Source organism: Microdochium trichocladiopsis (genome assembly GCF_020744255.1).
Source record: "Microdochium trichocladiopsis strain MPI-CAGE-CH-0230 chromosome Unknown B0I36scaffold_14, whole genome shotgun sequence".
NCBI lineage: Eukaryota > Fungi > Ascomycota > Sordariomycetes > Xylariales > Microdochiaceae > Microdochium > Microdochium trichocladiopsis.
This window is the reverse complement of record NW_025763557.1, coordinates 692,864-704,794: the sequence shown is the minus strand read 5'-3', so window position 1 is coordinate 704,794 and position 11,931 is coordinate 692,864. Positions and strand designations below refer to the sequence as shown.

At 55.3% G+C, this 11,931-nt stretch overlaps 3 protein-coding genes across 3 annotated transcripts; all 3 read right to left on the bottom strand.

The window, feature by feature from the left end:
- Positions 1-233: 233 nt before the first annotated feature.
- B0I36DRAFT_339909 (uncharacterized protein) lies at positions 234-1,487 on the bottom strand. Its single transcript, XM_046155902.1, is given in 2 exon segments — positions 234-298; positions 313-1,487. 2 exon segments carry the CDS (start codon positions 1,166-1,168, stop codon positions 249-251), a joined length of 906 nt encoding a protein of 301 aa, XP_046004877.1. The 5' UTR covers positions 1,169-1,487; the 3' UTR covers positions 234-248.
- Positions 1,488-5,652: 4,165 nt separating this feature from the next.
- On the bottom strand, positions 5,653-7,198 carry B0I36DRAFT_356005 (uncharacterized protein; the record flags this gene model as incomplete). Its single annotated transcript, XM_046157515.1, has 6 exons — positions 5,653-5,730; positions 5,889-6,126; positions 6,227-6,294; positions 6,417-6,551; positions 6,886-6,912; positions 6,977-7,198. 6 exons carry the CDS (start codon positions 7,196-7,198, stop codon positions 5,653-5,655), a joined length of 768 nt encoding a protein of 255 aa, XP_046004876.1.
- Positions 7,199-10,011: 2,813 nt separating this feature from the next.
- B0I36DRAFT_436644 (uncharacterized protein) lies at positions 10,012-10,740 on the bottom strand (the record flags this gene model as incomplete). Its single annotated transcript, XM_046162837.1, has 2 exons — positions 10,697-10,740; positions 10,012-10,627 (listed from the first exon to the last, which is right to left on the bottom strand). A coding segment is annotated over exon 2 (429 nt), but the record flags the coding sequence as incomplete, so codon positions are not given.
- Between the last annotated feature and the right edge of the window lie 1,191 nt (positions 10,741-11,931).

Sequence of the window (11,931 nt, the reverse complement as noted above, 5' to 3'; positions counted from 1 at the left end):
TGGGCAGCAAGTGGGCCATTTGGAATACAATGCAGTACCTGACAAAGCATCTAGAGCTCTCCTGAGAGCATACAAATGGCGCACCGGAGCGCGCTTGAACCATTCATTATTGTTCCCTCTGTACTCAGGCAACTATATACGTACTGCACTAACTTATATTATTTCCCACTTTTGATATAAAGCGTGGCCGCAGATTTGTGGAGGAGCAAGATCATTTAGTTTCTCTTATTATAGCACCTGGCTATCGCCTATTGAGTAGTGTATGCTAAGCTTTGCCAATAAAGCTCCAACTCTGCTTCTCGGCAAAAGAACGGAATAAGCCGTGTTCCTCCAACGTGTTGGCCTTGTGTCCCATCAAAAACGGTTGAGCGTCAGGAGTGGCGAGAGCCGAGCCAAGTGTGCACAACTCGTCGTGAGGCAATTTGCGGCACGGCTCAACCACTAATTCCCTGCGAATGCACCAACCGAGGGGTTGCAGGACGTCGGCAACATACCGAGCCGCCGTCCGCAGTTCACCGTCGATGGGTTTGTCTACGGGAGTGTAGTAACCCACCCTGGCACCGGACCCACGTTCTATAGCCCGCGCGAGGTCTGAAGACACTGCCGCTGCATCATCAATATACCCTCTGATACCTCTGTTCTGGAAGTTGGCAACAAACCACTGCAGCGCGGCCAGGGAGAAGTTGTGCATCCAGATTTCGCACAGCTTGTCGTCCATCTGCTGGGTCGTCCATGCACGCAGAACAATCTCCTCCTTCTGCTGCGGCGTGACCTCGCAGGAGCCGAGGCTGATCCAAGCAGCCAGCTGCCGCACTCTGAGGGTGGCGGATGAGTCGATTATGCGTGTGACCATCTGTCTCTTTGTGATGAGGAGCTCCGAGATACGGTCCCCATACTGCTCCGCCATCCACTCGGCGACGGCTCCACTGTGAGAAATGGCATGCTCAAAGGCATCCTGGCCGAGGAGGTCTGTGGCACATATATCAGCGCCCAGGCTGATCAGCAGCGATACCGTGTCCACGTCTCCGGATCTGATTGCCAAGTGCAGTGCCGTCCCATTGATGCCCAGGGCATTGATGTCCAGCTTGGCTTCCTTGACGAGGAACTCCACAATCTCTCTCCCTCGATTCCTGTCACGCAATTCCACGGCGAACCCGATACTCAACATGCCAATGGAGTTGGTCGTCGGCAGTGCCGAGTGCTGGCTCAGGAGCCGGAGCACACTCAGGCGCCCTCTCCAGATGGCATGTACGGCGAGAAATTCCCCGTCGATCTTGGTGGGAGCTCCCTTGGTCAGCAGGTAGCTGACAGTTTCGTAGTGGCCGTGGTTGACTGCCGCGAGTATGGGCGATGGCCATAGGTGGTGGCCGGTAATGTCTACACCACGACCCTGCAGAAACTCCAGCACCGTGTTCTGCCCTCCAGAGGCGGCCGCCGACGCCACGCTGTAACGATCAACTATACAACAGAGATTGATCACATACTTGGCGCACAGGTACTCGAGCAGGTCGACGTCACCTCGAGCGGCGGCCCCGATGACGAGTTTCTCGAGCATTGTGGAGGTTGGTTCGGCGCCAAGGCGCTGGAGAGCCTCGATGAAGCGCTTGTGCGAGCCGTAGCGCGCCTGAGCTATAACCATTCCTTCCGACGGCGGCCCGACGGTGGCGAGCTGAGCGTAGTGTTTGTCGGCTTCCCTCAGGCGACCCTGTATCATGAGGGCCAGCGCCACGGTTTCTAGCCAGACGGGACTGTGTGCAGCATCACTACGTCGCAGGCTGAGCAGGCTGAAGACCGCGAATGACTGGTTGCCACTGTCTATGGGAGAGTGGACCTGCTCATATATGGCGTGCAAGAGGGCCGTGATCTCCCACGTGGTATGGAAAGGGTTGCAGTCTAGTTTGTACTCCTCGATTGCGAGCTCCCGCAAAGGTGAAGGCGATAGAGCCACTCGGTGCTGGACACCAGGGCCGTACACTCCCCGGAAAGCACTATGCGCTGCATGTCGCAAAGCCCGGGATACTCTCTCGGCATACCACAGCGACCTGGCGTCGAGGTTCTCGAGCACATAAAGGAGCAGCTCGGGGGGCAGCCGCGTGAGAGGAAATGGTGACCCACTGCACAAACCCACTGTCGCCATAGTGAGACCCGGTGAACACTTTCGCTATATCGGGTTGGGCAGGCTGAGCCGGCAGAGATGGTGACGTAATTTCATCGCTTGTCCACTGTATTATTGAGCAAACTGTTCGCTTTATCGAAAAGCCCTCTGAGTCTTGCCGTGGAGTATTCATATTCTACGTGTATGCTACTGTACAGTACTGGTCACAGCTGCCAAACGAATCGCGGCGTGTTCCAAGCTCGCCTGGGGTGAAAGTCGCTGGGCACCAAGGCGGGCAGGTTTGTGTGTGTATGTTTGTGGATCCATGTTTGTGGAACTCGAGTATCACCCGTGGGGGTTTGTTTGCGAATGCCTGGTATGTCTGTGGGTGAGGAGGTTTGTTCGGACGTGGAACCTTAGTAAATTGGGTCGAGCAGAGCATTGGCATGATTGGTTACAGCCGATGAGCTCCACAAACCGGCACAAACCTGAACAAACACACACCTGCAAGTGTAAGTCCAATGAGAGCGAGCGGGGCCTTGTCAGATCCACACACTTCTGGGTGCCCATGCTCGTGCTGCAAGCTCACGACGCCTGCATCCCTGCTAGTGCCGCAGTAGAGTCGGCCGTCATGCATGAACGGACGGGGCTCTGCCAGCCGGGGCGGCGCACCGGGGCCGTGCTGCTTCCCGACTGAGCACGGGACCCTGAAGGGCATACGCCGGCGATATGCGGCATCATCACAAACTTGGGCAGTCAGGTTGGTCGTGTTTGATTTGAAGACTTGGCAGGAAGTGGCGGTTTGATACTGTACTGGGATGTCCCGCCAACCCCAAGTTCTCCAAGAAGCATCACGAGCCTAGACACGGTCCCATCCCAAGTTGGACGATTTGTCCTACCCCGGTCGTGTGCTGGGAGGGGGAGGGCCGTTGTTGGTTCTCGTCAACAGCCACCATCAGGTCCACTAACACGGGTCTCCGCAACCCCTCAGACGAGTCAGCCGAGGGGGAACCACCTGGTCTCTTTTCGGCGCGCGCAGAAATTCACGCAGTCTGCTCAAGCTTTCCCGGTGAGGTTTACTTACTGTAAGGCCGAATAGCTATAACAAAGTCAACTATCAGCAGGCAGCCGCCTTGGGGTGCTCATCTAAGGACAACGGATAGTTCCCGTCCCAGGGGATTCCCGCAATGAATCTGCGCCACCTCCTCACGTTCGGAGCTCTGGCGGCCAGCCAGAGCTACGAGTATGTCGGCAGCCAACAAGCCCTCATCCACCACGACGACCACCACCAGCCGCATGTGCTTGCTCAACTCGTCGCCGTCCCATGGCCGCGCCCAGCCAGCCGGCGGAGCCTGAGCGCGAAGGGCTGCCGCTGCCTGCCGGGAGATTCATGCTGGCCCTCCCAGGCGAGATGGAACGAGCTCAATGCAACTGTTTCGGGCAGACTGGTGGCGACAGTCCCCATCGGCTCAGTCTGCCATGATCCGACCTACGACGAGCAGGCATGTACAGCCCTCCGCGCGTCGTATAGCGAGCCAGAGACACACTACAGCTCGTCCTCGTCCATGATGGAGCGATTCTGGGCCAACCAGTCCTGCAACCCGTTTGCGCCCCGGGCGACGTCCTGTGCCGACCTCGGCAATCTCGTCAGCTACGCCGTCAACGTGAGCGGGCCATCGGATATAGCCGCAGCGATAGGCTTTGCCAAGTCTGAGAATATTCGGATCGTAATCCGAAACACCGGGCACGACTTTGTCGGGAGGTCGACGGCGCGCGGGGCGCTGACGGTATGGACGCATCACCTCAAGTCGATGGAGTTCGTGGCGGCCTACCAGTCGGCACTGTACACTGGGCCTGCACTGAAGATGGCGCGGGCGTGCAAGGCTTTGAGGCTGCAGCGTTCCTTGCGCCGCTCGGGTTCGTGGCCGTCGGCGGCTGGTGTCCATCCGTGGGTGTCGCCGGAGGCTTTGACGCCGGAGGTGGCCACTCGCCGCTGGGGTCCAAGTTTGGCATGGGCGCGGACCAGACACTCGAGTTCGAAGTGGTCACGGCCGAGGGCGTGGCGGTCACGGCTTCTCCAGTGGCCAACCCGGATCTATACTGGGCATTGAGCGGCGGCGGGCCCGGCAACTACGGCGTGGTGACAAGCGTGACGGTCCGAGTGCACCCGGACGCGCCGGTGGCCGGCCTGTTTCTGATGATCGACCGGAAGACCGTCTCGCCCCTCGCGTTCTGGGCGGCCATGCGGGTCTTCTTCGAGCTGATGCCGACCATTGTCGACCGCGGGGTCGGAGCGACGTTCAGCCTGGGCGCCGACGTGTTCTACCTGACCCCGCTGACGGCGCACGGCCTGACGCTGCTGGCAGCCCAGGCGCTGGTGCAGCCTCTGGTCGACGCGCTCGACCGTGTCGGCATCGCGAGCACGGCGGAGTGGCTGGCATCGCCGGGCTACCACGCGCACTGGACGACGTTTGTCGCGCCCGGGCCGGTGGGGTCGTTCTGGCAGAGCAGTGCGCGCATCGTGCCGCGCGGCGTCGTCGAGGACGCGGCCGGCCTGAGCAAGCTCATGGCCGCGCTGCAGCACATGGTGGACGACGGGGGCGTGACCATCGGGGGCACAGTGGTCGGCGCGGTGAAGCGGACGGGCGCGGCCAATGCGGTGCTGCCGGCGTGGCGGGACGGCGTGGCACTGCTGGGCCTGCTGACGCCGTGGAGCGACGCGCCTGCCGACTGGGCGCAGATGCGGGGCCAGCAGCGGTGGCTGGGCGATGAGATGCAGCCGCTGATCGAGGACGTGACGCCGGGAAGTGGGACGTACATGAACGAGGCCGACGGAGCGCAGCCCAACTGGCGGGAGGCCTTCTTTGGCGACAACTACGCCGCGCTGGCGGCTGTCAAGAAGACGTGGGATCCAGACTCGCTCTTCTGGGCGCTCCAGGTGCCTGGCAGCGAGGCCTGGACAGTGACGGACGAGGGGCGCATGTGTCGGGCCGAGGTGGGACTCTGAACCCGGACTTTGCAGGCTGGGATGGGGTTATAGCCAGGGCAACGAAACTCACTATGGTGGCGATCGGTGGTCTCCCACTCAAGGCCACGAACCAGGCTGGATCTCTCTGTCAAAGTGGAGAAGATTATGAGACTAAGGCCCTCAGTCTATCTCATGCTGAAGAATCTCACCATGTCTGTTTGGATGTTTGCCAGGTGCTTAGTCATCCGGCATCACCAGAAACTTCAGCACTAAGATCGACACCACGGAAACCTGGAAAGCGTTTATTAGCCCAATGTGTCCAGACTATATGAAGACGTATTAACCACGTGCATGACCTTTTGACCGTGCACCACCTACTCGTGGTCTATATACGTATCTTAAGTCCACCTGATTCTATTGAGCCTTGTTGAATGGCGGGCGCCACCTCTCTTGGTCAGGTCCGCGAAGAGCAGCCCTCGACGCTATGTGGTCACACTGGTGCAGTTTTGTGGCGTACGGCGCTCGCTCCATAGACTGTCGGGGCAGTGCAGCACATCCCGCCATGGCATCATTTGGCTCCTCGATCGCCTCAAATATAACCTGTCTCTTGGTACAGGGATGTCTGCCAGAGTACCCCGTGTCCACCTTCGTGGAAAGACCAGTATCTCTAAAGAAGTCTGCTCATGAGTCACCCTCATCTTGATGAAGAACGGCTGCGGCTCATTCCATCTCATTGGTATTCTCATTACTCGTGCCATCATGCAGTGGCTTGGCAACTGTCAGCGTGCAATAGTGCAATTTTGAGGCATGATACGGGTGCCTTACGTATTCATCGTCTGCTCTGCCTTTCCTAGGCTTCCTTGGCACAGAGACTAGCGCGTTGTCGTCTGATGAGAATCCGCCCCTGGCAGTCGGAGCAGCACGTCTTATACAGGCCTGGAAAACCTCAGGAAGATTGATACGTAAGCTGATGTACGCGAGTTCGACGGTGATGAGAATGAAGGTAACTTTCGAGGACCCTGTGAAATTGGCGCTCCAGTCGATCCGGAATAGGAACACGAAGCTAACAGCGCTAATAATGCAGTCCCTTGGAGAATCGTCCTGTCAGTAAAGTCTGGTTCGCAGGGAGGGGCGCGGGGCCTTATTGTCTCCGTTGAGCTTACCCGACCCCCAACGCAAAGATGACGATCACAGATATCTTCTTGGATGTCGACATCTGATCTTCCAAAGCCTATGCATCGGCATGAGTGTGACGGCAAGGTCTAAAGCAAAATTTGTTGCTACAAGACATTTCAACAGAGCGACCTGGTCTCTACAACTGTTGCCTCGTATAATACTCCATTGCTGCCCTACGAGGTCGCACAAGAAGACGAAATTGAGCAGGAAAACGGTTCCCCACAGGACAACGAGACCTATGGCTATGTTGATGACCTGGCAAAATTGCTTCTCGGCTCGGAAAATTCGGAAGTAGAGACAGAGCTGGCTGATCTTGAATAATGCAAGAGTGACGATGTAGACTAGTGTGTACACGAACGTGGCCGGTGAGAAGAGTCAACGTGATTGTTTGAATTAGTGGTATGTTGCAGAAGAAAGTGGGAGGGTCCACGGCATATTGGCTCACTTGTAGAATGGTTGGAAGATTTTCAACTACTAAAAGTCTCATCTCTGATTAATCATATTGCTTATGTTCCTCGAGGTTATTCTTTACGTACGGGCTCTATAATGCGGAGATTTGGAATGCATGTCGTGTCCGACACCAAGGAGGAAGACTGTTGCGAGTGATCTGTCAGCACAGATAATATGGCTTGATGAAGTGACTTACGGATTGTGCTAAGAGCGATAGTGATCCCTGTGAGTAACTAGTGTGCGTTAGCGGTGCCTCTTACTATGGTATTCGATGCTGGTGTACTTACTATCGCAGCAACGGTGAGCCAAATGTCCCAACATGGTTGGCCACTGTTCCCTCGTCCTGTCAAACGGATGATGGCCAGCGCGACGCCAAACACCCATATGACAGGACCTACAACGGTGCACCCAACCGCTTCTGATGTAAGAGGAAGCATCAACATGACGACGATGACGAAAGACAAAGGAGTGTGAGAGAAGTGTCCAAGAAGAAGCCTCAGGGTCTTCATACGGCACGCGATCCTCTATATGTACTCTTGCGGCGCTTATGCATGCGACCGGCGAGATACCAGGCCCTGGCTTGGCTCGGGAAAGCAGGGCGTGGCCCCCGGAAGTGCTAATTGGTTGATGCTCTTGCCCGGGCCCCAATATTGTCTCGTTGCATGGAGTGTCGTTCAGGGGCTCAGAAGGACGCCTCAACAATGCGACCATGGTAACCTCCCACTTTCTTAAGGCTGGCTTCCGATTCTAGTTCGCATGCAACCCTTCGTAAACATCTGGGATCTTTGCTAGAATGTCACTATCTTGTTCGGAAGCCAAGAACCTGGATTAGGCTCCACGCCAATGGATCAGGCTGTGTGGCGATTTTGACTACGGAGGTCTGGCCCATGGCTCCTGTTTCAGTGTGAGACTTCACTGTGTGAACGTGCTATGCTGGTGTGTTTGAAGCGGCTACTCAGCCTTGGGCGAGCCACGTCTTTGGGATAACCAGATTGCGCCAGGGCCCAAGGAGTGGTACTGAATATGGCCCTCCTACGAAGTTCTCGGTATGTGACTCGCGTTAGTCCTCCATCGCGCGCCACCATCAAGATCCTCTCTTGTGCACAGGCTTGCGACGAGGAACCTGGCCTGATTCGTCACCATGGGTTCCTATCTTCCAGGGGCACGCTGGCAAGTTCTACATTACTATAACTGGGAAGATACGGGACGACGCGCGTAGCAAAACAGCCGGGTTCAACCCTAGCAGCTGCGTGCTGGCTGGGATGACCACTTCAGTACACTCACCTCTTCACATGGAATGATAAAGACCCACACACATCCTCAGAGCTTGACCGCCCACTTTGTTTGGTAAACGACAACCTGGTCCCATCTCTAGAGGCAAGTAAGTGATCTTCCATATATACCTAAGTATCCCCCCGTTAGACCCGAAGACTCCAGTCGTGGTGGACTAAGAGCACCCATGATAATCTTCGAGCTGTAACGTAACACGGGTTCTTTACTGGCTACATTATGTGGCTTCCGAATTCCACTCAACAACTATAAGCGCGTCCGAGTAGTAATGTCGTCGATGTCTGCTACTACGGTTTACGCGTTTCGAGACTCTTGGATCGGGAATGCTCTCGCGACTACCTTTGGTACCTATGCTGGCTACAAGGTTATTGTCGCGTTATACAACATCTCCATCCCCTGTCCCACTTCCCCGGACCGAAGCTTGCAGCAGCAGGATACTTTCATGAGGCATATACGATTGGGTTTGTGGCGGCAAGTATACGCAAGAGATGAAGCGCATGCACGAGAAGTACGGTGAGTGTCCTGTAAATCACATTACAACTTGGATAGGAACGAGCTCTCACAACTTTAAGCTCGCTTGAGCATGACCACCTTAACTAACCATTTACCGGGCCCACCGCCCGGATCAACCCCGACGAGCTGCATTGCAACGACCCTCGCTTCACCGACAAGATCTATGCCGGTCCTGGTCGAATCAGAGACAAATGGCACCACCAGGTGAGCATGGTTGGCGCGGGCCCCGTCTCTCGAACGGCTTTTTCGACCATTTTGAACGAGGAGCAAGTGTTTCAACAGGAGACAAGCTGGCCAAAGACTAATACATAAGGCGGTGAGGATTGGTGCCATCCCATTCCGTGACCTTTTGTGGTTGCGTCTTGGACCCTTTTCATCTTCCTGACAGCCTGACCGGTAATCCTTTCGGTCCTCTAGCGACCCTTTGTCGCGCTTGGTCCTCCGCCCCTGGAGACCGCATTCTCTTCCCGGGCGGGGTTGGATTGTCAAAAAGTGTAGAATCGCTGCGACGCCCGGTATCCAACTCCGATTCAGAAGAGTCAGAATGATAGCTATTGGGATAATCCGTCTGAAAGTTGCTTGCTGGATGAATAGAGGATTTCGAGGACATCCTCGCCGTCAGTACATACAATCTCCTTTACCAACCAGAGATCTACAAGCGCCTTAGGGTATCCCTTACAGACATCACTCCCTCTACACTCAAGTGGTCCCACATAGAAACAAGCCCTACTTCTGGGCTGTTATACAGGAGTCTCTACGAATAATGCCGGGTGTCTCCCACCGCTCCGCCCGCATCGCCAGAGATGAGGACCTGCACTACAGGAACGCGACAGGAGAGGTCGAGTACGTGATCCCGCGTGATACGCCGATCGGAATGTCGTCGATCATCAACCACATGGATCCTGGTTTGTTTCCAGACCCGGAGGCGTTCAGGCCCGAGAGGTGGCTGCTAGAAGATGGATTGCCAGACTACAAGCTTCAAAAGTACTTGTTGGCGTTTAGCCGGGGGAGTCGGGCTTGTATCGGTGAGATGTAAGCTGTTTGATTCGAATTGTATCTGTGAAAAGGCTGTTTCGTTCTCCCTCTAGGCTCGCGTACTGCGAGATTTACATCATGGCCGCGCTCATGGCGTTGCAGGTCGTCCCACGCGCTAGGCTATATGAAGCGAACGGTCCCGACCACTTTAAGTACGATCACGATTTGATAGTATTGCAGATTGAGCAGGGATCCATTAGTTGCAAGATTAGCGTTAGCTAAAGGTGCGTCGAGAAGGAGAAGAAGGAGAAGAAGGAGAAGAAGGAGAAGAAGGAGAAGAAGGAGAAGAAAGGGACATCTTCTAGCCAGCCCGGACCCCTAAGGCAATGAAAGAGATTGAATTGCATTCGTCAGCAGATCCCATCGTGACGCCCCCGCGACAACTTCATGCCAATTGGCCTTGTCAATAGACGGGTATCTCGAAGCAAGAATATTGCCGACCGTCTTAACGCCAGCAATCTTATTATTCGACTCATACCCGTACCTTTTGGCGGCCTCCACAACGGCCTTATCGATCGTGACCCCCTCGGAGAGGTTGACGGCGTAAGTGTTGTGAGTCACGTTGTGTATCAGGACGACGCCGAAGTCCGTTGGCCGATCAATGTCCTCTACCTGGATGAAGTTCTCGATGGCCACTACAAACCCTTCATGCGCCTCCGTGTCGGCCTCGACGTTGGTGACAGCGTTGTGGATCCGGTTGTACGCGCCCTGGCCACCTGCCGCGTTGTACGGCTGCTCGCCGACGTCGGACTCCACAGGGACAATAGCGTATTTGACCTTAGTCTGTTCGGAGACACGCTGCTCGAAGTATTTCTTGATTATGGCGACCTTATCCTTGTTCCCGGTTGGGATGATGGCTCTGATGACTGGCTGGTTGATGCTTCTTGTGGCATTCTCTGTGGTGTGGTTGGACATGCCCGGGAAGACCGAGTGTAGCTGTTTGAGGTACTTCGGCGATATGAGTACTCGATTTTCCGAGTTTCTGAGCGCCTCGATGTCCGGAATCCGTTCCCTCAGAGTCTTAATGCCCTCGATCACTTTGAAAAGTCTTTCCACACATTCTCTTGGGCCGCAGATGAAGCCTATGTGCTCTCGAGGTCCTAAACAAGGTCGTAAGTAAAGGAGGTTAGCGTTATTCATCTCAGTAATGTAATAGTTGTCAGACTCACGATCAGTCCCGGTGCGGGTGTCTACCGTGTTAACCTGGAGTGTGAGGTATTGCACAACAGGAGATTTCTTGTCAGATATCCAGCTGACGTTGTCGCCACACTCTTTGAAGACAGTTTCCAGATCTTGCTGTATTGAACAGCCCTGGCCGATAAGGGGCAGAATCCACGCCAGAGTGAGTTCGTTCTCGCGGCGGTTGGTTGCCGAGGATCTGGGGATGGTCTTGAAAGCGTCGACTTCGTATTCCTCGGTGTGGCCACAGCCTGATCGATCCTCGATAGTAATGGTCTGGCAACCATACCTGATGGTCAAGGCTGGATTCTCAGTCATCTGCCCATCACAGCCGATCCACCAAAACGGCATTTCGGCCTGTTGGAATTTGACTGGGCTGTCCTCCATGACGAATGCGATATACGAGGCTTAGTTTGATGTAGAGAAGCTTACTTGGGTTTGTTACAAGCTGTACGTCTAAAGAGGTGGCCGTCTCTGGTCTTATATCACTGGCGCCCTTATAGACGTGCCTGCCTTCCAAGGCTGTCCTTGCATAGCCTCCTTGGAGGCCTAAGCAGGCAGGGAAGACATAAAAAACATAGCGACATGGTCCTTGGTCATGTTTGAGAATCCATATGGAGACACTGATGAACACTGCCACAGACCGACCGTGCACGGAATGATCGGGCAGTGCCATCATTGCTAGCATCTGGCCCAAGCCATACCTGGGGGGGGAGTAGGACTCCCATTGCAATGACATCTGAAGCCCAGGTAGTGTTGGCTATGTCCCAGCAGGCAGCCCAGGCTGGCCAGGGAAATGAGCCGTAAGGAATGCAGCACCTATTGTGGTAGGGCCGTGCGGGTTTACATGATCCGGGATCTGTCCATAGAGTGGTACAAAATATTTGAAGTCATTGCGATGTTTTTGATGGATAGTTTTCCACCATCACCAGTCACCACCACCAATGCACCTCGATTTTTCACCTTATTGAATACTTGTGCTCGAGTGCCCAATTCATTGCCCAACCCCTTGAGAATGCCATAACCAGAGACTTCATCACAATTCTTGCATAATCAACTCGTTAATGCAGCTGGCCCCCCTCTCTGAGATCCCGTCTAGCCCCATCTGGGAATGCCCTCACTTTGGCCCTCACTCTGGCCCTGGCCAGAGTGCACCTCGCCAGCACTATGGCCGAAACTGACAAGCGGTGAACTCCCATTGGTCGCAGTGGTTGTTTCGTCACCG

Coding starts and splice junctions, on each gene's coding strand:
- B0I36DRAFT_339909 (XM_046155902.1), bottom strand. CDS start 1,168: ATGTTGAGTATCGGGTTCGCCGTGGAATTGCGTGACAGGAATCGAGGG.